This window comes from Rhinopithecus bieti, unplaced genomic scaffold (genome assembly GCF_001698545.2).
Source record: "Rhinopithecus bieti isolate Rb0 unplaced genomic scaffold, ASM169854v2 scaffold_31548, whole genome shotgun sequence".
NCBI lineage: Eukaryota > Metazoa > Chordata > Mammalia > Primates > Cercopithecidae > Rhinopithecus > Rhinopithecus bieti.
Window position 1 is genome coordinate 129046 of NW_016814470.1, and position 25296 is coordinate 154341.

At 44.5% G+C, this 25296-nt stretch overlaps 1 protein-coding gene across 2 annotated transcripts in view; it reads right to left on the reverse strand.

Moving 5' to 3' along the window:
- LOC108514753 (thrombospondin type-1 domain-containing protein 4-like) overlaps positions 1-25296 on the reverse strand; it is a 201659-nt gene that overhangs the window by 89985 nt on the left and 86378 nt on the right. Inside the window, exons 1-3 of one of the 2 annotated variants that reach the window (XM_017851209.1) lie at positions 6362-6410; positions 4682-5197; positions 1485-1932 (exon numbers count right to left, since the gene is read on the reverse strand). In XM_017851209.1, the coding sequence (XP_017706698.1) occupies positions 1485-1932; positions 4682-4920 (687 nt within the window). In that variant the 5' untranslated portion in view covers positions 4921-5197; positions 6362-6410. Of the gene's footprint in view, positions 1-1484; positions 1933-4681; positions 5198-6361; positions 6411-25296 lie in introns of those variants that run through there. The other variant, XM_017851208.1, reaches the window with a different exon arrangement.

Consider the following 25296-nt stretch of genomic DNA (forward strand, 5'->3'; position numbering starts at 1 on the left):
GTAGAGATGAGGTTTCACTGCGTTAGCCAGGATGGTCTCGATCTCCTGACCTTGTGATCCGCCCGCCTCGGCCCTCCCAAAGTGCTGGGATTACAGGCTTGAGCCACCGCGCCCGGCCAGGAAATATATTTTTAATGAGGAAATTGGAGCTAATATAGAGCAGCTGTCCTGTTACCCAGCAACAGAGTATTAAGGCAGATTAAATTATTAATGAAAAATATCGCGACTCAGAAATTTAACCTCTTAACATCCTCTCGTTCACTTCTCTTTAATACACAGTCTTTAAACCGATATTTTTAAAAATTCCTTCGGTCATCAAATACAGTTAACATTGATAGTTTGTTCTACTACTCACTAGCTGTGGCATCTTTAGCAAGTTATTTTACCTCTCTTTGCAACTATAAAATGAAGAGAAGAGCAAACTCATGGTGAAGGAGATTAAGTGGAGTAAGTAGAAAAAGTGCTGAGCACAGGCCAGGTGTGGTGGCTCACACCTGTAATCCCAGCACTTTGGGAGGCAGAGGTGGGCAGATCACAAAGTAAAGAGATCAAGACCATCCTGGCCAATATAGTGAAACCCCATCTCTACTGAAAAAATAGAAAAATTAGCTTGGTGTAGTGGTACACACCTGTAGTCCCAGCTATTCGGGAGGCTGAGGCAGGAAAATCACTCGAACCCGGGAGGTGGAGGTTGCAGTGAGACGAGATTGCGCCACTGCACTCCAGCCTGGGTGACAAAGCAAGACTCCATCTCAGGAAAAAAAAAAAAAAAAAAAAAAAAAAAAAAAAAAAAAAAAGTGCTGAGCACAAGGCCTGGCTTATGAGTTTTTTATAATGGTAGATATTATTTAAATACATGAAGATAAAATCAATAAATATTTATTGAACTGATATCCAAAGTGGGTATACCTATATATATATATATGCATGAGTATAGCTATACAGGTCCTTAAAATAACAACACACTTTCACACCGGTTAGGAACTTACTGCTGCCCAGAGACCCCTGTGCACCATCCATCACCCCAGCTGTCCCAGCTTTTCCCCGAAGGGAAGACTCTTTACAATTTCACTCTCAGACTTCATGCTACAATACCTAGTGTTTACACCTGGAATAGCAGAGAACCTCTGGGAAACTTATATATTGCACTTGAGCAAAGAATAAATATTGTTAACATGAGTCACTGAGAATTTGGGGGTTGTTTGTTTTGCAGCAATAGCTATTAATAATTAATACCACCATTAAGCGATTGTCAATAAGCAATTCAAGAAGCAGTGTATAAGTTACTAAAGCAATAACTTTAAAAAAAAAAGGAAAACTATGTGGGAGAATACATGGAAAGAAAAGAGAAAGGAGGAAGACTAAAAGGTGTGTTAACATGGCCCAGACACTATATGCTTGCTGTCTTCACCATGCTTGGTGCCAAATGACAGAAAAACGAGGTGCAGCTGTTTCCAGGCCCAGTATGGGTTGTGTGTACTCACGTTGGTGTTGCACAGCTTGTATTGCCGATAGGCCCCGATGCATGAGATTGCTGTAGATCGGGTAGGCTGGGAGAAGCTCTGAGTTGCCCCATGAATCCCCACACCATGGTTGTTGCTTGTTTCCGGGCTGTGAAAGAGACTTGAAGCTGCAGGGAAGCCTTGATTGTGAGTCAAAGGCAGCTGGTAGATGGAGGCCTCTGCAGCCTGCAGTCCAGAGCGAGGGCCACTGTCACTTTGGTACAAAGGTCCATGTTGGGGGATCTGGTGGGCTGGTGAGCTGTAGCCATGCCTAGCAGAAGATGCCTCCTGGGACCTGGAATGCCGGGATGAGGGCTTCTGTCTCCGGAGCCTCTGTGGCGTGTGTGCAGTGTCTGTCTGCAGTGGTAAGATATATGGGGCCTTACCATACCCATACTTGCCAGGGCTGATGGGACCGCGGGTCCTGCTCCTAAAGAGAGATAGACAAGAGAGGAGATGATCAGAGTTGGATGAATTTCGTGTTAACTCAGAAGCTCTGGTCCATGGTAGAGATGACCAGGTAGGAACGGAAGCTTGGGAAAGGGTCTATGGTAGACCTGGGAAGTAGGGGGAGCACATTTTAGAAGGGACCATTGTGGAAGCTGGAACAGAGTCTCCATAAAGGCTGGAAAGTAGAATGAAAGAGGGAATCAACAGAGGATGAACAGTGGATGATGCAAGTGGTTGGAAATGAGATTAGAACAGTAAACTGTGTGGTCAGCGTGTAATTTTTATGTAAAGAGTCTGGGCATTTTTGTAGGTCACCGGGAGCCACTGAAGGGTTTTGGAGAAGTATAAATATATGATTGCAATTTCAGTCACAGTAACTTTCCTGTTCACCTTTTTTTTTTCTAATAATGTATTTTTTGCTCATTCAACTAACTGTGGTATTTCAGACCCTGTTTCCTTCACCATTCATACTCAAAGAGCTCTTCTAGGTAATGGAACTTAGATAAGCAACCAAATTCTAGTGCAGTCCTAAGGCCTCACTTGCACTGACTTTAATCCTGAAAATACTCAAGGGCATTAAACACTTGGCTCCTCCATCACTCTTGAAGCAGCCCATGCTAAGCAATGGGTAAATGGCCATCTTCACATTGGTTTAGAAGAAGAATTGTCTTGGGTCACACAAAAAATACACTAGCAACAGCTGATGAGCTAAAAACATATATTGCAAAAAAAATCTCATGATATTTCAAGAAAGTTTAGGAATTTGTGTTGGGCTGCATTCAAAGCCATCCTGGACCACATGAGGCCCATGGGCCGTGGGTTGGACAAGCCTGGTTTAGATCTTTAGATTTTTGTAAAGACCCACTGCCCTGTGGTGGGATGGGGCGGGGGGAATGGGCAGGACAGGGTAGAAGCCCTGATTTGTAGCATTTGCCCACTCCTATGGTGTAAATACTTCCAACATGGCTGATATCAAGCTACCAATGTGAAGACACATTGAGCTCTGGTGAGCAGGTAAAAACCAGCTCCAGAACACCACTGCATGTATACTTATTGTGCAACTATTCAAAAATTAATCATCCATAGTTTTCAAGACCCCAACCTTACAAATGAAAGCAACTAGATCACAATGCAGGGTGGGGTAAGGGCCTTAGAGGCCATGCAATAAATGTTGCTTTGGGAAATTCTGGGGTAAGAAAAAGCACTTCTGTCTGGAGGGATCAGAAAAGATTTCACCTTCACTGGCATTAGAGTTGAGGAGCGCAGGTTCCAAATCTCTGTGGAAGGACTTAAGTAAGTGAACTAACTCTTACTTACTTTTAAGATGACTGAGCTGGATTAAATGACCGCCAAGGTCGCTCCAACTCTAAAATTATACGCTTCCATAATAATTAATTCTACATTTACGTAAAATTGGAAATGTGCCCAAGGGTTTCTACAGGATGGCCCCATTAAAATAAGCACATTAAAATAGCAATCAAGGTGAAACATTGATTTCTGCCCTCATGAGAAAATTCTTTCTTCACTCTCCACATAATCACTGAACATAAAATTTAATAGACCACAACTAATTATTAACATCTTTATTACTAATTGCACCTTCATTCTTAGCTGATACAGAATTAAACCACGCCACAGTGTTTCTTTTGCATTTAGGTCTTTCTCAATTAATCTTGGCAACACTTGGGACTCTGTTAATGATGGGGGCTTTAAGAGATGCAATTAAGTTAGTCATATATATGTATATGTGTGTGTGTATATATATATACACACACACACATATATATATATAAAACTTGGATGTAATTTGCCTTTTTCTTTCTTGTGGCAGGCCAGGTAAAATGAATTACATCATGCAAAGGCAAAGGAAAGAATTTCTGCCTATATGTGTGTTTTTTTAAGATCTGAAAGTCTACCAAAAAATTCTAGCTTCAAAGTAAGTACTGGATGGAGACCCTAGCTGAAGGTAACAGAGAAATGGACATGTGGAATAGCACTTCTCAAACTTGAGTGTTCACAGGCATCACCTGGGATCTTGTTAAGCTGCAAATTCTGGATCTAGGACATCTAGGGTGCGGCCTGAGAGTCTGCATTTCCAACAAGCTCCCGGGAGATGCCAATGCTGCTGGTCCACAGACCCACAGCTTTGATAATCAGTCATAGAATAAAATAGAAATTCCAAACAAAAGGGCGAAAATTCAACACTGCAATTGATCGTTTTTAATGAAGGAAAAATGGCAATGAAATCCAAACCAAAAACCTCTGAGTTGGAGGCAGATACAAAAGATCTGCTGGCCCGGGACAGGCTGCCCTGCTGGAGCTCACTCAGTGAGCACTGATGAACCAAAACTGACTTTAGCTTCCTCTTGGGGAGCAGAAGAAGAACCTGCTGTTGGCTGATGACTTGTGTAAGCATCTTCCCAAAGGCTGCCATCACCCCTGAGGGGAGTAACATATACAAGCACCAATGTATATTTTTGTATTCATATTGCCTTGTGGGAAGCTCTGCCTAAATTGGAGAACCATTCAAAACCCACTGACACAGCAACATCATTGGAAAGGTGATGAAACGAATGCAAATGCCCAGTTAATTCTAAAAGACCAAAGAGAATGAGCAACCAAATCGGGTGTGTTTATGAGAGATCTGATTTCTGAGTATTTGACTCAGAACATTTGGACAAGTGGCGGATTCATTTGGGCTTGGCCAGGAGAATGTTTGTTTTCCTTACAGCTGGTCGGAGCTAATAATCCTGATGGGTCTGAATGGCCTCTTCTCCAACAGGACAGAGTCCATCTGGCCGCTTGCAGGGGGGCCTCCACGGAACTGGGCAGATTTATGCAGAGTTGTGATAATAAGTACAGATGTGGCGATGGGATCCGTGTGGCCAGTAAACTCCTCCAGGAGAATCATGTGGTAGGTGCCTGGGGGAGCTGCTAAGTAGTTCTGCTTGGTCTCCCCAGCACCCATCTCTGGGATTTTACTTTGGCTCCACTTGTCAAAGCACTGGCTAATTTCTGAAAGTTATGTCTTGAGAAAGAAATGGAAAAGGCACAGTTTGCAGACCAGAGATGTGGGAGTCAGCGTAGGCTAGCGGTTCACCACATGGACCCTGAGGCCAGCTTTCTGGGGTTTGAATCCCAGCTCTGCTACTTGCTAGTTTGAAAACTTCGGGTAAGTTACCCAATGTTTGTATGCCTCAGTTTTTTCAAACAGGACCAGGATTAAGATGAGGCCAGTGAAGCACCTAGGATGCAATATTTAAAGAGATAACAGTCAGGGTCATGGAAGTGCTGGTAGGAACCTGAGAGTAATGTCTTCTTAAATGTTGCCCCCTAAGAACCTCTCTAGCTGTACTCCAAGCCCAGTTCTGGCCTTGTATTCATTTACAAATAAACACAATAATAGTATCTTTGTTACAGATAGTTGCAAAGATTAAATGACTTTAGAGCAAAATACCTAATGCTTCACACAGAGTATGCATCATACAAGTATTTGCCTTTATGTAAGAAAACCTCTAGTTTGGCTATTTAATAGCTCTACCAACTTTGGCAAATAATGCACCTTCAGTTTTCTTACCTGTAAAATGAGAGTATGACCATTTCACATTCACTAGGATGGCTATACTCAAAAAAGACAGATAATAGTGTGTTGGGAAAGATAAATTGGTAACCTCATATATTCCTAGTGGGCAGGTAAAATGGCATAGTCACTTTGGAAAACTACCTGCAAGCTCCTCAAAATACTAAATGTAGTGCTACCACAGGACCTAGCAATTCCAGTCCTATGCCCAAGAGAAATGAAAACATACATTTATATATAAACTTATACATGAATGTTCATAGTTACCTTATTCATAATAGCCAAACTGCAGAAACAACCCAAATGCCTATCAACTGATGTATAGATAAATAAAACATTAGTATATCTATACAGTGGATTATTATTCAGCCATAAGAGAGGTGAAGTGCTGATATATACCGTAACATAGATAAACCTGCAAAACATTCTAAGTGAAAGAAGCCAGACACATATGATTCCATTTCTATAGAATGTCCAGAACAGGCAAATCCATAGAGACAGAGAGTGGTTTCCAGGGGTTGGGGAGAGAGGGGAAAAGAGAGCGACTGCCAAAGGGATGGAGTGTCTTTTTAGGATGATGGAACTGTTCTGCAATTAGATAGTCATGATAGTCACGCAATCTTGTAAATATACCAAAACTACTGAGTTATATAGTATTTTTAAATGATGAATTTTATGGTATGTAAGTTATATCTCCATAAAGCTTTTTTAATGAAAGCGTGTTTACTTACAAGGATGTTGTAAAGTCAAATCGAAGTTACTGATAGAAATGCATTTTTTTAATCTGAAAGCAATTTTTAATCATTTGTTTCAACAATATTTAACAAACCTTCATTGAGCAACTTCTATGAGCGCCTATTGAGCATCGTGTGTGATTTTTTTTTCTACTTGTTCCTGTTGTTCCAACCCTGACAACATAAGTAAATGGAACTTACCCCCCGCCCCCACCCCAACATAAAGTAGGGTTCTATGAGAAGAACATGACAGTGCACAGTAAGGGTTCTAAGACCAGGTTCCAGGCTCAGTTCATCCAATGGGTGTCTGGGAAAATTGCTGTTGCTTTAATAGTTGTTGAGATAATGGCTGCAAACAGCATGCTTTCCTTACAACAGGCTGGCTGCCATCCAGGGCTAATGCGTGATCTTCCACAGCTCCACAAAATTAATGCTAAGCAGTCAGTGTGATGACTCAAGCAAAGTCACTCCATCCAGTCTCCCTTCCTACACACTCACCCTGGAGATGTGTCATCTGCAATCATCACCTGGAACTGACAACTCCCACGTTTCTGTTTCCTGCCGAGATCCCTCTCCTGAGCATCAACCCCATGTGCCTAGCTAACCTCCAGACTAGAGCCTGAAGAGCGCACATAAGTTACCCGGGGGTCTCATTAAAATCCAGCTTCTGCTTCAGTGGGTCTGGGGTAGGCCTCTGGTTCATTTGTAACAAGCTCCCAGGTGAAGCCGATGCAGTAGGTCCTGGGACTCCACTTTGCTAGCTCCACGCGTCACTTCAAAGTCAACACACTCAAGTCTGAATTGACCATCTTTCCTCCACAAAACTGATGCCCCCCTAGCTCTTCCCATATTCTCTATCTCAGTAGTCCTTAAACTTGAACAAGCATCAGACTCAGCTAGAAGACTTGTTACAATAGACTGTTAAGCCCCACCTGCAAAAACTCCGATTCAAGAGGTCTAGGGCAGGGACTGAGAATCTGCATTTTGAACAAGTTCTCAGGTGATGCCGATGCTCTTGGTCTGTGGGCCACAGCGAGAACCGCTGCTCTGTCTTACTCCCAAGTACCACCATCCCCTGAAGACGGCTGGCTCTTCCACTCACCCCTTATCTCTGCATTCCATCCAAACTCCTTGGCTTACCCACTCAACCTATACAGCCTGGCTCCTGCGGTATCTCTTGTCAGCCCTGGCCCCGCATGGACCACCCACACCACACTCCTTGCAGCTCCTCAGTAGGCCAATGGACTTTATTCTCCATGCTTTGACCTATGCTGTTTCCTCCTCAACTGCTTTCTCCAGCACCATTTCCCAAAATAATGACCTAGTCACCCTTCAGGACTCAGCTGACGCATTTTGGTGTCAGTGAAGTTTTTCCTGATCCAAACCGCCCTCCAACCCTCTCCTTCAAAGAATCAATGCCCTTCTCTTTTGTCCTTCCACTGGGCTTCATGTAACTGTCACAGCACAATCTTTTATTATGCTTATTGTTTGCATATCTGCCTCAGTTTACCAGACTGCAGGCTCCTTCAGGGCAGGGACTATGTCTTATTTCTTATATCCCTATAGCCTACTACAATAACTAGCACATAATAGGTGCTCAGTTAATGGACCCTAGAAAAGCTGACATAACAAACGAATGGCTCAAACCACTACTGCCAAAGCGAGAAAAATCTCCCCTCAGCATTATTGTGCCTGTTTAGTTTCTGTTATACGAAATATTACATCTTATTAAAAGACTGTTAAATTATTACGGCCCTGAGGACAAAGCCACCTCCTTCTATGTAGAAATAAAACTCTCATTTATTGTGTGAAAGCATTTCTGGTATCAAACACCTAGAGAAGAGACAGGTCCTTAGAATGGAGGGGGACCCAGCAGAGGCTAAGACTCAGCCTTCATTTTCAAAAGGAGTGAAGAATTAAGAGCTTAAGAGCTGTCACAGCTGGAAAGCCACCCAGGCAAAGCTGTCAGCAGCCTGCAGCTAGAGGGGGGCTTCCTACCTCTCAGTTTCCAGGACAGAGGGGAGTGGGCAGAGTGACAGCCCTGCCCTCCACAGCCAGGCTGTTTGTATCTCTTAGGCTCTCCATGTTTATTTCCATCTTGTTTTCCCTTAGAGCCCAGTCAAGTTCCTTTGAGGGGCCCTGCCTCTCTCAGCTGGCTAACATGAACCCCACATGGACCACAGCATCCTACAGAGCAGCAGCCCCAGGGACTGCCCTCGAGGAACCAGAGGAGTGGAGCCCGAGAAACCCACGGGAAAGCGGAACTCCACGAAAGACGGGCAATGAGGCTGGCCACCCCGCTCGCGTGGGAAGTCTCCTTGCGTTGCTTAACCTTGGAGGTCCTGAGTTGTATAGCATTAAGAGCAGTGGCATTTCAGCCAGCATGGTGGCTCACACCTGTAATCCCAGCACTTTCGGAGGCTGAGGCGGGCCTCAGCTTAAGATCACTTAAGGCCAGGAGTTCCAGAGTTCCAGACCAGCCTGGCCAACATGGCAAAACCCCACCTCTACTAAAAATACAAAAAATTAGCCAGGCATGATGGGTGCACACCTGTCGTCCCAGCTACTCAGGAGGCTGAGGCACAAGATTTGCTTGAACTGAGAGGCGGAGGTGGCAGTGAGCTGAGATCATGCCACTGCACGCCAGCCTGGGAAACAGAGCAAGACCCAGTCTCCAAAAAAAAAAAAAAAAAGAGAGCGAGGTGGCATTACTTGCATCTTGGTACCTAAGTTGAGCTGCTACATAAACAGAAATAAATTCTTCCATAGGGAAGATGGGAAGGAAGCTCATGAGATGGAAGACTATTTATTGTTGGAGAAAGCTGTTAAGTTAGCAGGGAATCTAAGTCCCCGTACTAGATTCTGCAGAGAAAATCTAAGATACTACTGGATTTTACTATGTCTAATGAATAATGTCCATGTGGCTTTAAAGAGAGCCTTTATGCCACATTTGCATTTGAACTGTGACTATATAGCAAGGCTAAACTCCCAAGGCAAAGTTTTGGGGCAAATTTCCTGGAGACTAAGTATCACAGGGTCCTGGTTACAAATGTGGAGGTACTGCATGTGAGGGCTGCCTCAGTGCCAGCCTCCGAAATGTGGACAGACACTCCTCTATTTCTCCTGGCATTGAGACAAAGCATTGGCACTTTAAGCTAGGAGAAGGAGGAGGGAGATGTAATTCACAATGAGTATCAAGTGAAATGCTTTTTGCCAAAATATTTTAGTATGACCACATGTATCTTTTCAAACGATTTTTATAGACATCAAAACAATACTAGGTGGTAGAAATTATACCTAGGAATTATCCTTCTCAAGTGCTTATAAGAGCACACAGAGACGTGAGTGTGGGGATCCTTACCGCAGCCCTGGGGAGCTGGCAGGACACCTGAAACCACAGCAGGACAGTGATCTGAGGAACTGGCCAGTGCACTTCAGTCGTTCCTTCTTTCCACACAGTTCTTCTAGAATGAGACTGAAGATTATAGCTCCAGAGAAAGGAAGAGTCAAAGATCAGAATGAGAAAAGGTTTCTTTTTTTTTTTTTTGAGACAGACTTTCACTCATGTTGCCCAGGCTGTAGTGCAATGGTGTGATCTTGGCTCACTGCAACCTCCACCTCCCAGGTCCCGGGACAAGCAGTTCTCCTGCCCAGCCTCCTGATTTGCTGGAATTACAGGCACGTGCCACCACACGCAGCTAATTTTTGTATTTTTAGTAGAGACGGGGTTTCACCATGTTGGCCAGGCTGGTCTCGAACTCCTGACCTCATGATCCGCCTGCCTCAGCCTCCCAAAGTGCTAGGATTACAGGCGTGAGCCACCATGCCCAGTGAAAAGGTTTCTTTAAATTGGAAAAACTGAGTTTTATCCGTCAAGAGCCAACTGGAGCACAGCAGGCAGATGTAGAGCTTATACTACAGACTATGAAGAAGTGTTATCACCTTGAAATAACCTTTCTGAATCCAAGGAAATTAAGAGTTTGACTAGCAGGCTGGGTGTGGTGGCTCACACCTGTAATCCCAGGACTTTGGGAGGCCGAAGCAGGTGGATCACCTGAGGTCAGGAGTTCAAGACCAGCCTGGCCAACATGGTGAAACCCCATCTCTACTAAAAATACAAAAACTAGTTGGGCGTGGTGGGTATATGCCTGTGGCTGAGGCACAAGAATGGCTTGAATCGGGAAGTGGAGGTTGCAGTGAGCCAAGATCACACCACTGCACTCCAGCCTGGGCAAGTGGAGAGTTTGACTAGCAGGCAGGTGAGGGAGGAACCAAAAGGCAGTATTCAGAGATTAGGACAGAATGCAGTGGCCTGGGCTGGGGAGCAATAGAAATCCCAGATGTGTTTAGGGGCCTGAGAACAGAAGGGACTTGCACGCTTTATGGGGAAGCCAGTGTCCAACATGGCACCTGACTAGGATGTGGGAGGGAGGCGTCAAGGTGGAGGGGCCCACCTGAGAGTGGGTGGGCCACCCCTTTGTGGTTCCACAGAGTATGTGGCCCTTGGTGACAGAAGGCCAGGAGGGTATATGCAGATATTTCAGCAGAAGCCACAGCAAGGGTGGAAGGTGAAGCTTGAAGCATGCCCAACAGCTTGCTTCCTTTGCCAAGCCTGCACAGGTGCCCCTCACCTGGGGATCCAGGTCACACCTCCTGGGAAGAGGAGAGGAGAGAGTCCTAACTGAGTTGAGCATAAACCCTGAATTGATCATGCTTAACACGGAGTGTCTGAGCATCTGAGTCTCCTGGAATTGGCAAAGTTTTCCTTCAGCAATAGAAGCAGAGGCTCATGAACCACATTTAGTTATAGAAAAATAAATTGTGTTCTGCATACCTGAGTGGTGGTTGTAAATTGTAAATCTGAAAGACAATCTAAGTATCCTTAAACAGGAAAATAAGGAGCTAGCTCAATTATGGCGCATTCAGATACTGGAGTACCATGCAGCTGTTTAAAAGAATGAGGCAGCTGTGTATATACTGATATAGAAAGATCTCAAAAACATAGTTAAGTGAAAAAGAATAAGACAGTAAATATACTAAGCTGAGGACACTAAACATGCTTTCATTTGCATGTGTTTTTTTTTTAAGAAAAAATGTACACAGTATATAAAAAATGTACAAAATATATACAGAATATATTTCTGAATTGATCAAAAGGAAACTCTGGGCAATGATTTCCCCTGGGCAGCAGACCCAGTGAGGTGGAGTTGAAGCAGACTCATTTGTCATTTCTTACCCTTTCATGTTGCTGTGTAAGCACTGTCAAAAAGAGAAACCAAATCAGTAATCTTAATGCGTAAACATGCAGACATTTCAATTTGGACATAAAATGCCCACTTATAAATATACTGTAAGCCCCAAAGACCAGAGGGACAGAAATAGCTCAGGGACAAAATATTCCTCTGAACTATCTCCATCAAGAACAGAAAAGTCACATACTCCCAGAAATATTTTAGATCAGCACAGACCAGCATCAAGCTCATGCCGAGACAGAAGCTTCTTAAGAGTCTGAATATGCTTGGATCTCATAGCCTGTGGGAAGAACAACAATGACTCTATGATATCTAGTCTAGTCTTTTCAATGATGACAAACACCCCGTGCATATTCCTAGTGTGGCCAACAACATCCCCACCTGTCAGGTACCCAAGTAAGGAACCTCACACACTTCTGACTTCCCTCTCCACTGGATTTGTCTTTCTAAGCACAGCCCTGGTCATTACTCTCTATTTGAAAGACCCACCTGGCTCATCTCTGCCGAGAACATAAAGTTCAAACCTAGACAGTTTTAGGGCACATTTGGTTTGATATCACATTCCATCCTTCATCATCTGGTTTCAGTCTGTCTTCCCAGATTCAACTCCAGTCTTCATCTCCCTCCCCTGTATCCTGCCCACAATCCTACACTTTCCAACCATCACTAATGACTCACCATTTCCCAAACACACAGGGCTCTTGTGCTGCAAGACTCCCTCCTGGAACACTACCCTACCTACTTCTGTACTTCCAGGCCCAACATAAACACTAGCGCCCATGTGCTCTCCCCACTGTTAGTACTCTCGGGGGCAGTCTGCTCACCCCTTTGCCACATTAGCACTGTACTAGTAAGCTTCATTCTCCAGGGCTATGCTCCCTGTTTCTTATTGGTGTGTGCCTGATCCCTGAGACTAGCTCTGAGTCTGACATAGAGGCATCCCGGGAATGTATGCTTAAGTGACACATGGGTGGGCCCAGAGCCTCGTTGCTCAGCATCTCTAACGAATGGGTCAATAAAGGCTATTGCTTTGGATTAATTCAAATCAGTAGACAAAAAAGCTAGGAGTTTCCATATGCAAGAAGTCAAGGCATCCCCACACATCTGGGTGGGAATTAAAGGGAGCTAGGAAAATTAGATCAGTAGCCAGTGGCTACCTAGAGCGACCTGAGAGCTGAAACTAAAGGGAGGAAAAATGGGAGGGAGCAGCAGCTGAGGACCAGAAACGTGTGTGTTCACCAAGGAGCCGCTTGAGCCAAGGCAAGCTGGGCGGAAGGGAGCGTGCAGCCTTGAGCTGGAAAGAGAGCCCTGTTTTCCTAAAACCCGCCCTGTTCCACTAGATCACCTGCCAAAGGGAGAAAGGATATCATGTGCTAAGTTCAAAGAGGCTGCAAGCAAATGGTTTAGGTTGAGTGCAGATGTCTTCTTAAAAGTTCTAAGACTGAAATTCCTGCCAGGGCTGTTCTGGGTAATAAATTACCTGGTGTCTACAGAAGATAAGAGGTGAAACTCTGACCACTTAGGGAAATAAAAATTAAGATGATGAAAACGAAAGCTTCCCTGGTTGCCTACTGTGCAGCACACAGTGTCACGCACGTTAGCTGCAGGTTTGACCAGATCTGCTGCTGCTGCTCCCCACAAGGTGCTGATCTGAGTTTAAAGCCAGCATGAGAATCAGCCGACAGGTTCGCTCTGAGTCTTTAGGAAAGAAGGACCCCACAGGCTTATGGGAGATATGGCCACAGGGAGGAATGACAAATGTGTTCCAATAAAGTGAAAAGAAAGAGGTCTTTTCACAGATGGATTCAGGAGCTCTTCCAGAATCAAGAGGCAAGCCACCTAGGCAGAGAAAGCAGAAAGGTGGTTTTAGAGCCACTTAGATGTTTAAAGGCTTTTTTTGCACCAGGAGGTCAAGCCTCTAGAAGACCCTATCCTCAGTGACCCACCCATCAGCCTCCCAGGATGTGAGTTCCATGGGGGTGTCCCCCAACACCAGCTGCCAAAATAAAACAGAGCAGCAACCTTAAGAATAAAGAACTCAGACCTTCTGGGGGAAATGACCCTAGGAGATGATTTAGACTCACACCCCTAGATACTGCCATCAGGTGGCTTCTCTTCTTCTAGGATTGTGTTTGAAAATCAGCCAAGTTTCCGGAAGAACAAGCCAACCACAGTGCTCACGGGTGCTGCTGTGCATCAGAGTGATCTGGGTTTCCAGAACTGACCTTCAGGTGCCTTATTCAGTGTGGGCCCAGAGGAGCGGAATAAGGACAAGTGAGTGGGTGTTCAAGGGAACCAATTTTAGTGCCACAGAAATCAATGGTGGAGAGGCTGCAAGGATGTCACCTACAGTTGAGCAGATTACTCACTGCACAATGACAACTGGGAGTTGAAATCCAGTGTGTCCTCCCAGCAGGGAGATGAATCTGACCAGAGGAAGAGGCATCTTTTTGGATTCGCACAAAGGTAAGAAATGAATCAGTGGAAGTTTCCAGCTAAGGCTAAGAGAATATTAGATAGCTCAGAGCAAAGATGATTTTCTTACCCTATTTTGTGCTGGGCAAGACATCTCTGAAGGTGAAGAGAGTACGAGACAAACAGGGACAGAGGTGGTAACATGGGATGGTAGAAAGAGCCCAGGTATTCCATCAGACAGGCCAAATTAGCCACTAATTACCTGTGTCACTGTGGGCAAGTCATTCCACACCCTCTCTCCAGCAGTAAAATGGAGAAAACAATGCCTCCCACCCTTGGCTGCTGTGCAGATAAACACAATGATTCAGGGAAAGCGCCGAGCACAGGGCTTGGCCCTCAGTGGATGCTCTGTAAATGGTAGTTACCGTGATGGCTGCATTGCCCTGAAGGTAAAAAACACAGAGCCTCCAATGTGATATGTGAGAACTGTTGCAGGGGCAGGTAGCCAAACATGAGACTGAGGAGTACGGAGGCGGTTTTGCATGAAAGAACAGTAAATGCATTCATTTCTCCAGCGTAACTAAGAGAAGCCCTCTTAGGAGTCATGCCTGTTGTTAGTATGGGTTGTAATCTGAACCTGAGTGGCCCTCCAGGACTACGGGGGTTAGAGGAGACTAAATGAGTTTACCTGTGGGGCCCAGTGCCTGGCCAGAGCAGGTGCTAAGCAAATGCGAGCTCCTATCCCCTCTCTCCCGGGGACTGTCAAACAGTGCCTTCTGCCCTAGAGGCTGACCCCCAGCAGGTTGAAGGAACCTGAAGAACTATTTTCAGCAGTAATTTCTGCTGAATACATTAATACAACAGCAATAATGATTATAACACAACTATACTTCTTGAGCATCTTTATGTGAAAGGCTCGTGGAGGAAGCAATGGTATTTCTCTCATATTCTGGATGTTTCTCCCAGTCTGAATTTCTATATCACTGCCTATGTACCCACTTACTCTATATCACTTCTATTTCTTTCTTTATTATAGGTATGAAGCATCTCAAGTATAACTATCAATAATGATAATAAGAAGAGGCAAAGCTTTCTTCCTTGCATTAAAAGTTATTTAGGTGCAAGTCTGTCACCTTCAGGTAAAGCCAGGAGAGAACTATACTCAAGTTTACCCATCCCTAAAAATACTTAGCACAGTGTGTAGTGAGCCATATCCATGAGTTCCGCATCTGTGGATTCAACCAACTGTGGATCAAAAATATTGTGAAAAAACATGGATGGTTGCCTCAATATTGAACATACATAGACTCTTTTCTTGTCATTATTCCCTAAACAATACAGCACAACTATTTACAAAGTATTTACATTGTATTAGTATCATATATAATTGAGGAATGATTTAAAGTATAGGAGGATGTGTGTAGGTTATATGCAAATACTACACCATCTTCTAAAAGGGGCTTGTACATCCTCAGATTTTGGTATCTGCAGGGGAGTCCTGGAATCAACATCAATCCCCACTGGACACCAAGGGACAAATGTATTTAAATAATACATTGTGTATGTAGATGGCTATGCTGTATCAAACACCTGCTAAATGCATTATGTGTGTAATCCCATTTAACCAACACTGTAAACAGCCAAGTAGGCCATTACTTTATTTTACAGATGAGGAAACTGAGTCTAAGAGACATTGAAGAACCTGTCCAAGCTAGTAAGTAAGTCTGTGTGAACAGATATTAACAAATGTGACTGAATGAATAAAAGCAAGCCTCTAAAGAGCTTAACAATTGCAATACAGCACAGCTTTTAAATACCAAATTCCCATTCACAGAGGATTACAGGGATGGACTATTTCAAGTAAGGACTTACTGTAAATGGGAAAAATTATTGTTTCCCCCCAAATCAAGAAAAGAAACGTTCTCAGCAGTAGCCCACAATGAACTGTGGTCCAATCACTGAGGAAAAGGGCAATCTTAATTGCTACTGGATCCATGTGGCCCATAGGAGAACCCAATGCTTCTGCATGAAAAAAGATTCATGAGGGAAGATAAAATACATTGTGTGCTTGGAAGCTAAACTGTAAGTGGGGAAAGGAAGGCTCTGAGGCAAGGCCTGACCTGGCATAAGGGCGAGAATGGAGTTGGGAGCAGGAAGGCAGAATAACTCTGTGTTACAAGCTGGGCCTTAAACCCAGGTTCTCTGGTCTAAATTCCTGCTCTGCAGCCTACTAGCTACTAGCTCTAGGACCCAGAGCTCATCATATTGTCGCTATAAGCACAGAATTCTTCTCATGTTACACAAGACACACTAAAGATAGTTTATGCATAAGGGTCCTATGAGGTTTAGCTCAGAGCCTCCTACAGTGCACTAGTTTCTGTAGCTGCTGTAACAGGGTACCACAAACTTGGTGATTTAAAACAATAGAAATCTATTCTTTTACAGCTCTGGAGGCCGGAAGTTTGAAATCAGCATCACTAGGCTGAAATCTAGGTGGCAGCAGGGCTGTGCTCCTTTCAGAGGCTGTAGGGGAGGATCTGTTTCCTGGCCTCTTCCAGCTTCTGGTGGCTGCCAGCATGCCTTGGCTGTGGCTATATCATTATAGTCTTCAAGAGCTGCATCTTCAAGTCTCTCTCTATTCTGTCTTCAAATCAGCCTCCTCATTGCGTGCCTACATATTACATCTCCCTCTGCTTGTCTCTTATAAGGACATTCATAATTGCACATAGAACTCACCTGAATAATCCAGAATACTCTCCCCATCTTAATCACATCTGCAAAGACCCTTTTTCCAAATAAATTAGCATTTACAGGCTCCAGGACTAGGAGCTGCTATCTTTGAGGACTGAGTGGGAGAGGGCAGGGAATTATTCAGCCTACTACAGAGGAAACCATCGATAAACATCAGCTGTCATTGCTCTTGTTACTATTAATAGAAATGAGACAAAAGGACTATACATCCAGAAAAGGGCTTATGGATTGACAAGCAAGTGAGGACCTAAAAAGTCCTTGAGGGATGTGAGCACTTTATCCTGAGAACCAACAGGGAGACCATGTGTATTACAGGTCAACCACAGCAAGTGTCCCCTAAACCTCACGTAAATTACCTGTGTCCACACTGTGGGCTCAGGGTGGCAATAAGAAGAGCAAGGATGTTACGGTCAGGGAACCCTGCACTCAAATCCCATTCCGTTCCTTCCTGGAGCAGGTTGCTGGGGACTTCTTTACCTCAGTTCAGTGTCCTCTGTAAACTGGAGCTGGCTGAGGTTCAACTAGTACATGTCAATGATGTGGCACATAGTAGGTCCTGCAAAAATGGCTGTGATTACTATGACTGAATCGACAACACGTGCAGGCTCCTGCAGGTAGGATGAGCAAAGGAAACAACAGTAACCCCCACATGCAGGAAACTCCTTCCTCCCATCCTTATATGAAGGCATCGCAGACAGGCACCAGGTGTGCACTGGAGTAAAAGCCTTAGTGGATTCCAGATGCAGAACTGAGATCCTAGTTCTGGGACACACAAATTGTAGTCAGGCTTTTTCCATAGCCCATCGCATCTTTCTTCTGGAAACGGAGTTATGAAGGCCTTGGAGAAAGTTCAATGCAGCATTCTTATGGCGAATGTGATCTTTGTTCTGATAACTAATGAAATACTTCTGACACTTAATGAAATACCGCAATAAATGAACAAGGGCTCTTTGAAGCCTTGTCTGAGATCAGAGTAACTCAAGCTTAAAATCTGGCTCCAATCCTTCCTAACCTACAGGCAGAAATGTACATACCATCAGGCCTAGCTCTGCTACAAACTCTGTTACTGAAAAGGGCTAAGGTTTCTGATTTAGAAATCAAAGCATATTAGAACACCGTTTATCTGCTTAACATCAACAGGTAACTTCTTGTCAAACAATTCAGGGACTAAGTGCTATTCCTGCTTCGGAAGGTAAAAAAACAAAAATTCCCTTGAAGTAGGAAAACGAAAAATGCCAAAAACAAAGAGTATACATTTCAAACACTTGTATCCACTTTCTCTGCTGACTACCCAGGATGGCCAGGGAGGTTTTCCAAGGAGAAACACAGATAAGGCCAAAGATTTCCCTTCTTGCTATGTGGTTTCTGCCCCCCTGTAGGTAACAAGACTCCCTGGGTATGGACTTAAGGTCAGGAAATCAGCATGTGGCTTTGTGAAGTTTAATTAGCAGCAAGTTTTCCTATCCAGCATCATGAAGAGGCCCAGTCAGCTCTAGGATCCCCCAGGAAAGAAACAAAATGTTGCTCCAAAGTTATTACCGATGAAGTGCAAGTAGCCTCCACAAAGCACACGAAAGGAGGAGCTGAAAAAACAAATGATTCCTACCTGCAGCCAGGGACAGTTTCCAGGGGAGGTGGGAATGTGTGGGTAAAACTTGTGATCCAGGCCTGATGCAGGCTGACCTGTTTCAAAACGAATGAACCTTTCAAACACACACACATACATCCATGTGTGCACATGCAAACACACACACACGTGCTCCTGCACACACATGAACATGGACACACAGACAACAAATTACAGAAAGGGATACACGTCTCTAAATCCCAAAAATTACCTAGTCAATGGTAATAAAACAATCAAGCCATGTTGTTTTTGAATAGTGTCTTAGGTTTTTCGAAGTACTTTTACAGCTGTTACCTCATTTGACCCTCACAAGCCTTGTGTGGTAGCCAGAGGACATATAATTATTCATATTTTATAGATTACATTGTGATTCCCATAGGTCACCCAGTTAGCAGATGATGGAGCTGAGACAGGAAGTGGGGTCTAATGATTCCCAGCCCAGGGGTTTCTATAAGGCACGAAATAGTGATCCCGTCCATGGAAGGGGGCTGTCCAAGAGACTAGCAAAAGGAGGACAGATGTGTGAACAACACTTTTAAGAAAAACTCATGAGACAAAAGTCTGAATGGAGGAATTTGAAGAGGTACAGTGTCAGTGCATCTACAGAGAAAAACCATCACATTCCAGAAGCATGTTTGGAAAGGTGTTTGAGGCCCAGCACGGTAGCTCACGCCTGTAATCCCAATACTCTGGGAGGCCCAGACAAGCAGATCACTTGAGGTCAGGAGTTCGAGACCAACCTGGCCAACATGGTGAAACCCTGTCCCTACTAAAAACAAAGATTTGCCGAGTGTGGTGGCGCATGCCGGTAGTCCCAGCTACTCAGGAGGCTGAGGCAGGAGAATCATTTGAACCCAGGAGGCAGAGGTTACAGTGAACCAAGACTGTGCCACTGCACTCCCGCCTGGGCAACAGAGCGAGACTCTATCTCAAAAAATAAAAAAAAAAGAAAAAGAAAATGTGTTTAAGAGCTGCGTTTCCTACTCACCTTCTCTTCCCATTACTCTGGGTGGCAGAAAAGATGACAGGAACATTTAAAACAGCAGTTGGTCTCAATAATGCATCAATAAAAAGCAAGACCCCTTAATGACTAGAATAAGGACCTCTTTATTTTATGAATGTAGAAACTCAGGCCTAGAGAAATGAGGTGACTTGTCCAGGATAAAGCATTCATAAGAGCTGAGGACTGAACTCTGAACTTGGGGTACAAAACTCTTTATACTGGCTGCTATTTTTAACTTCATTATTGTCACTGTCCTTCAAAAATACTTCTAAAGAATGCTTAAGGGTAGGGTGGGGATGCATGGTTTTCATCTTCATTTTTCTGGGAAACAGGATCACTAAATTTCCCATAAACAACAACCAGAGTGGATGGGGGAAAGTGGCAGGTGGTCCTGCTGGCACAGAAGTTGTCCTATTGCTTGAGTAATCATAAGACCCCAAAATGCAAGTAGTATTATGGTAGACTGATAACGTCCCCCTTCCCTTCCAAAGATGTCTACGTCCTAAACCCCAGAACCTGTGAATGTTACTTTATATGGTAATGGGACTTTGTGTTGATTATTAAATTAAATATTTTGTGATGGGGGTTATCCTGGATTACCTGGGTGGGCCCAGTGTAATCACAAGGGTCCTCCTTATAAGTGGGACGTAGGAGGAGAAGAGTCAGAGAAGGAGATGAGATTACAGAAGCAAGAGATCAGAGTAATGGGAGGAGAGGCCACCAGCCAATGCATGTAGGCAGCCTCTCAGAGCTGGAGAAGGGAAGGACACAGTTTCTCCTTGAAGCCCCCAGAAGGAATGCAGTCCTGCTAACACCCCCAGAAGGAATGCAATCCTGCTAACACCTTGACTTCGGCTTTCTGACTTCCAGAACTGTAAGTGAATAAAGTGGTATGTTTTTTTAAGCAACTAAGTGTGTAGTGAGTTTTCCAACATCAACGGGAAACTAATAAACCTGTTACAAAACTACAGGATCAAGCCTTAGCCCCCAGACAATTAACCCTGTCTTCCTGGATTGACAGAGACGGGGTGGTGGATGGCATAGCCAAACAGTTTGAAAAGCACAGGGCATTAAGGAGAAATTTAGATGGGCTTTACACTATATACATCATCTCACGGAAAAAAATGTTGGCCATCCGTGTTTATAGGGACTGTCTTACTCTGAGAATTTCGTGTTCAGTCCCCTTAGGACTGCTTTAAAGTTCCTCTCTGGAAAGGAGCCTGTGGACTTCCCCAGTCTCGCCTGGACACTCCCTCATTTACAGCCTGTGCTGCAGCCCCACCAGACCATTTATGAACACGACATGCTCACTCACGCCTCCAGGTCTCCACCCTGACCATTTGCTCTTTGCAGGAAGGCCCTCCTCATTCTTGGGCTTTGCTAAAATCTTTCCTTTTCAAAGCACAGCTCAATTATTCCTCCAAAGGCTTCCCTGGCTCCCCCAGTCCTCCGCTGTCTTCCCCTCTCCTCCCTGGGTACTTGACTTGTAAATGCCTGCTTGTCTTCCTGCTCCACCCCACCAGCACGAGCCGCTCAAAGGTAAGGAGCACTTCTTCTCCACTTTGTATGAGCAAACCACCTCATCCCCCAGCCATACCAAGCCTTTCCCAGCTCTTTCCCATCTTTTCCACCTAAAAAATGCAAACTGATCGTTCAAGAAAGTACCCTCCACCATGAAGTGACCTTGTTCCCCAAGAATTAGTCCCACCTCTCTGCTCCCACAGCCCTCGGCTCATCCCCCAGGTAAAACACTCATCACATTCCCTTAGGTGTTCATACCTGAGCTATTTCCTCATCAGACACGGAGGCTGTGGAAAACCACGCCTCTTTCACCTATCTACCCCTCCTGTGTCGAGCACAGTGCCTGGCCCAAAGCAAATACACAAAAATATTGGCTGAATTCAAATGAAAACAAAACTTTAAACAAGGCAATGTCTATTAAGACCTGAGATCCAGAGGCAGCCTTAACAACAAATAACTATGTGAATGAAGACTTTGCAGGGCCAGCTTCTAACGACAGTGAGTAGTGTTTCCTCTGGGCTTCTGGAGTTCACAGTGGAGCCAGTTTCAGGGTTCCTATATAACATTAAAAGCTTTGGGAATAATTAGAGAAATATTTCATTTTCCATCTCAAAGAGGTGTTAGTTTATCAAACTTAGCTAAATTGATGAGTGTTACCTTTCACTTTGAAAAGGGCTTTCTAGAAAAGCAGGTCTGAAAGGAGCAAGATGTCACACAGGCTTGTGCTCTCTCACTTGCCTTCTGCATGACCTTGAAGGAGATACTTATTCCCTGACCCTTGAGTTTGGCATCCATAAATGAGAACACTACATATCTGTCACATGGGTTGTAATGAAGACAAGATAAAATGCTGCAGGTCAAACAACTGCCAATGTGTCTGGCATGTGGAAGGCATTGAGACGCCTTTACTGAGCACTTAGGAGATACTGTGCTAAGCATGTGGTATGAGTTATCCAACTCACAGCAACTCAGTGAGGTAGGTGTATTATTATTCCCACTAGGGAAAAGTTAAGTAACTTCGGCAGGATACACAGCCAGCAAGCGGCAGGGTCAGATGGAGCATCCAAACCTGTCAATTCCAGAAGCTGCACTCATAACTATCCTGTAGTTTACAGCCTTTCAGGGTGTGTAGCTCCTGTTCTTCTAGATTCTAATAAAGCACTGTATTTCAAAGCCCCAGGCATTGAGAGCTGGCCACAAACTGCTCTTGAAGTGTGGGTCTGCACGCCTGGGCAAGAGTTTTCCTTGCCCCACCAGACTCCGTCCCAAAAGGAAATCAGCTCTACAGAAAAACTTCTATAGCAAACTCCTCTGGGAAGTTCCGGGAAGCCCACCCTCCTCAACCTCTTTCTACCCGCAAACGCCTGAGGAATATGACACACTCCCCTCAGTGGGAACAGGGTCATGATTTTCATAGTCGAGGCTTTCATATCCCAGCCATCCACAACTGTCTCCAGGAGAAGAAAGTGTCAACCTGGCACTACCTAGTCCAAATTCATATTTGAAAATCTGAATTAACGCCATCGAATATCCCATTCCCCAGATGCCAGCTGGTTAATGAGTGTGATGAATGGCCAGAAAAGCTGGCTAATGTAGGCGAATGTAAGGAAGTCCAGTGGGAAGGAAAGCCTACCAAATATCAGGCTCTTTAGCATCAGAGTGGTGAAAAAAAATCACCTGAAGTCCTCAAATAAGAGAGGGCGCTGCTCTCATAGCTTGTCTTTTTGGAAGCTGAGTGATATTGACCAACAGACATTTGCAACGCATTTCTGTTAGGTTGCGTACTTGGGTTCTGGGCCACAGGGCGTCTTTCTGGATGCCATTTTCCCTAGACATTTTGGGAATGGGAAGAAATCCACCTTGTTTTCAGTGTTATAAAAGGGAAGGTCTTCAAAGGACTTAACAGACATTTTTCCAAAGAAGATACACAAACAGGCATTAAGTACATAAAAAAAGTTCAACATCACTAATCATTAGGGAAATGCAAACCAAACTACAATGAGATACCACCCCACAGCTATTAGGATGGGCACTATCAAAAAAACGGAAAACAAGTGTTGGTGAGGATGGAATCCTTGTGCACTGTTGTGGGAAGGTAAAATAGTGCAGCTGCTATAGAAAACAGTATGGCAGTTCTTCAAAAATCTAAAAATATGATTACCCTATGATGCAGCAATTCCACTTCCCAATTTCTACCCAAAAGAACTGAAAATGCCCACGTTCGTAGCAGTGTTATTCACAATTCCTAAAATGTGGAAGCAACCTAAATGTCCACTGATGGATGAAAGGATAAGCAAAATGTGGTCTATACATGCAACGAAATACTATTCAGCCCCAAAAAGGAAAATGCTACAATATGGAATAAACCTCGAGGACATTATGTTGAGTGAAATAAGCCAGTCACAAAAAAGACAAATACATGAGATACTTAAGAGTAGTCAAAATCATAGTGGAAGAAAGTAGAATGATGGTTGGCTGAGGGCTGGGGTGGGGGAAGGAAGGAATGTGAAGTTATTGTTTCATGGGTACAGTTTCAGTTTTGAAAGATTTTAAAGAGTTCTGTGAATGGATGGTGGTGATGGTAGCATAACAGTATGAATATAGTCAATGTCACTGAACCGTATGATTAAAAATAATTAAGATGGGCCAGGCGCGGTGGCTCAAGCCTGTAATCCCAGCACTTTGGGAGGCCGAGGCGGGTGGATCACGAGGTCAGGAGATCGAGACCAGCCTGGCTAACATGGTGAAACCCCGTCTCTACTAAAAAAATATAAAAAACTAGCCGTGCAAGGTGGAGGGCGCCTGTAGTCCCAGCTACTCGGGAGGCTGAGGCAGGAGAATGGCGTAAACCCGGGAGGCGGAGCTTGCAGTGAGCCGAGATCCGGCCACTGCACTCCAGCCTGGGTGACAGAGCGAGACTCGGTCTCAAAAAAATAAAAAATAATTAAGATGGTCTATTTTATGTTACGTGTATTTTAACACAATAAAATTGGAGGAAGAAAAGGTGAAGGGGGGTCCTATAGTAACAGGGGCTCCTGCCAGCACCCTCTAGTCTACAGGTACCCACTTCCAGCAATTGAGGGGGAAGTCGCTCCTACCAAGGAGTATCTTCAGTTTCACAGGTGTGAGTTGCCACAATGCGGCGTGCTTTGCAGGACTCACCTAACACCCTACTTCCCTACTCGCCCCTTGCCCTTTAGCCATCATGGGGACACAGCCTTGGGTCTAGGGTGAAAGATGACTTGGTTGAGTGCCATTATGGAATCTGTTGGCCAAGACCTGAAGGATGAACCCCCTAGCCTGGAACCTCCTCTGCCATTGCCCTAACTAAATCACAGGGGAACGCCACCCTTTGTGGAGAATTTTTCTGAGCAACCCACACTAAGAAGGGGCAGAGAGCAAGGAGCACAGACACTAGGGCCTAGGCTGCACCCAGTCTGTGCTGCCCAGAGTCCCACCCCTCTGGACGGGAGCTCAGTTCCTGGCTCCATCTTCCTGAGTGGCCCCAGTTCACCTGATCCCTTTTGCTGCACTTGAGTTCTAACTGGAACTCTGTCTAACACATTATCTAGCAACAGCCTTCAGACCCATAACGAGAGTTACAGTGTCTGCTATGAGCGCCCACTATGGGCCAGGCAATATGAATGTATTTGATGAGCGTCCGCTATGGGCCAGGCAATATGAATGTATTATTTCATTGAATTACTCAACCCCACAAGATAGGTATTACTATCACTCTCATTTGAAAGATGAAGCCTCTGAGGCTCAGAGAAGTTTAACTTTCCTAAGCTCTGAATCCTTGGGAGAGCTCCAATGAAGATTTACTTTATTTTTGAGGCCTTTTAGAGTAGGATTTATACTACGTACGTGCTTGTTTTAACGAGACGAACGCCTGGTATAGAAGCAAGTGGACTCAAGAAGTTTCCAGATATATTCCAGCTAAGTAAATTCTATTTATTCATCAAGGGCAGGTTCAAATCCTACCTGCTCTGTGCAGTCTTCCCTGACTGTTCCATCCCACAAAGATTCCTTCTTCCTGAACCCTGGTCATAGCTCTACTGTCTCCCAGGGTGGGCAGTGTTTTGTGGGTTTGCCCTTCTCCACCACCAAAGTGTAAGCACCCCCCAAGAATACAGATTGTGGTTTCTAATTTTTTTTTGAACTCACGTGATGCCTAGGATTAGATGCAAAGAAGATTATCCTGGTTAAAGGAGCTGAACATTGCAAGGAAGACATGCAGCTCATTCTAAGCCTTCACTATTAAATCCTATCCATTTGTCAAGACATGGCTCAGACAGCCCAACCTCCAAGCACCTTTTCTGAACACACCGGCTGGAAGTCAGCAGCTTCATTTTCAGAATGCCCATTTCAGTGAAAACAACTTTAGAGCCAGACTCTGGCAGACCTCTTTTGAATTCTAGTGCTGTTGCTTCTCAAGTGGTAATCTTGAGCAAGTCACTT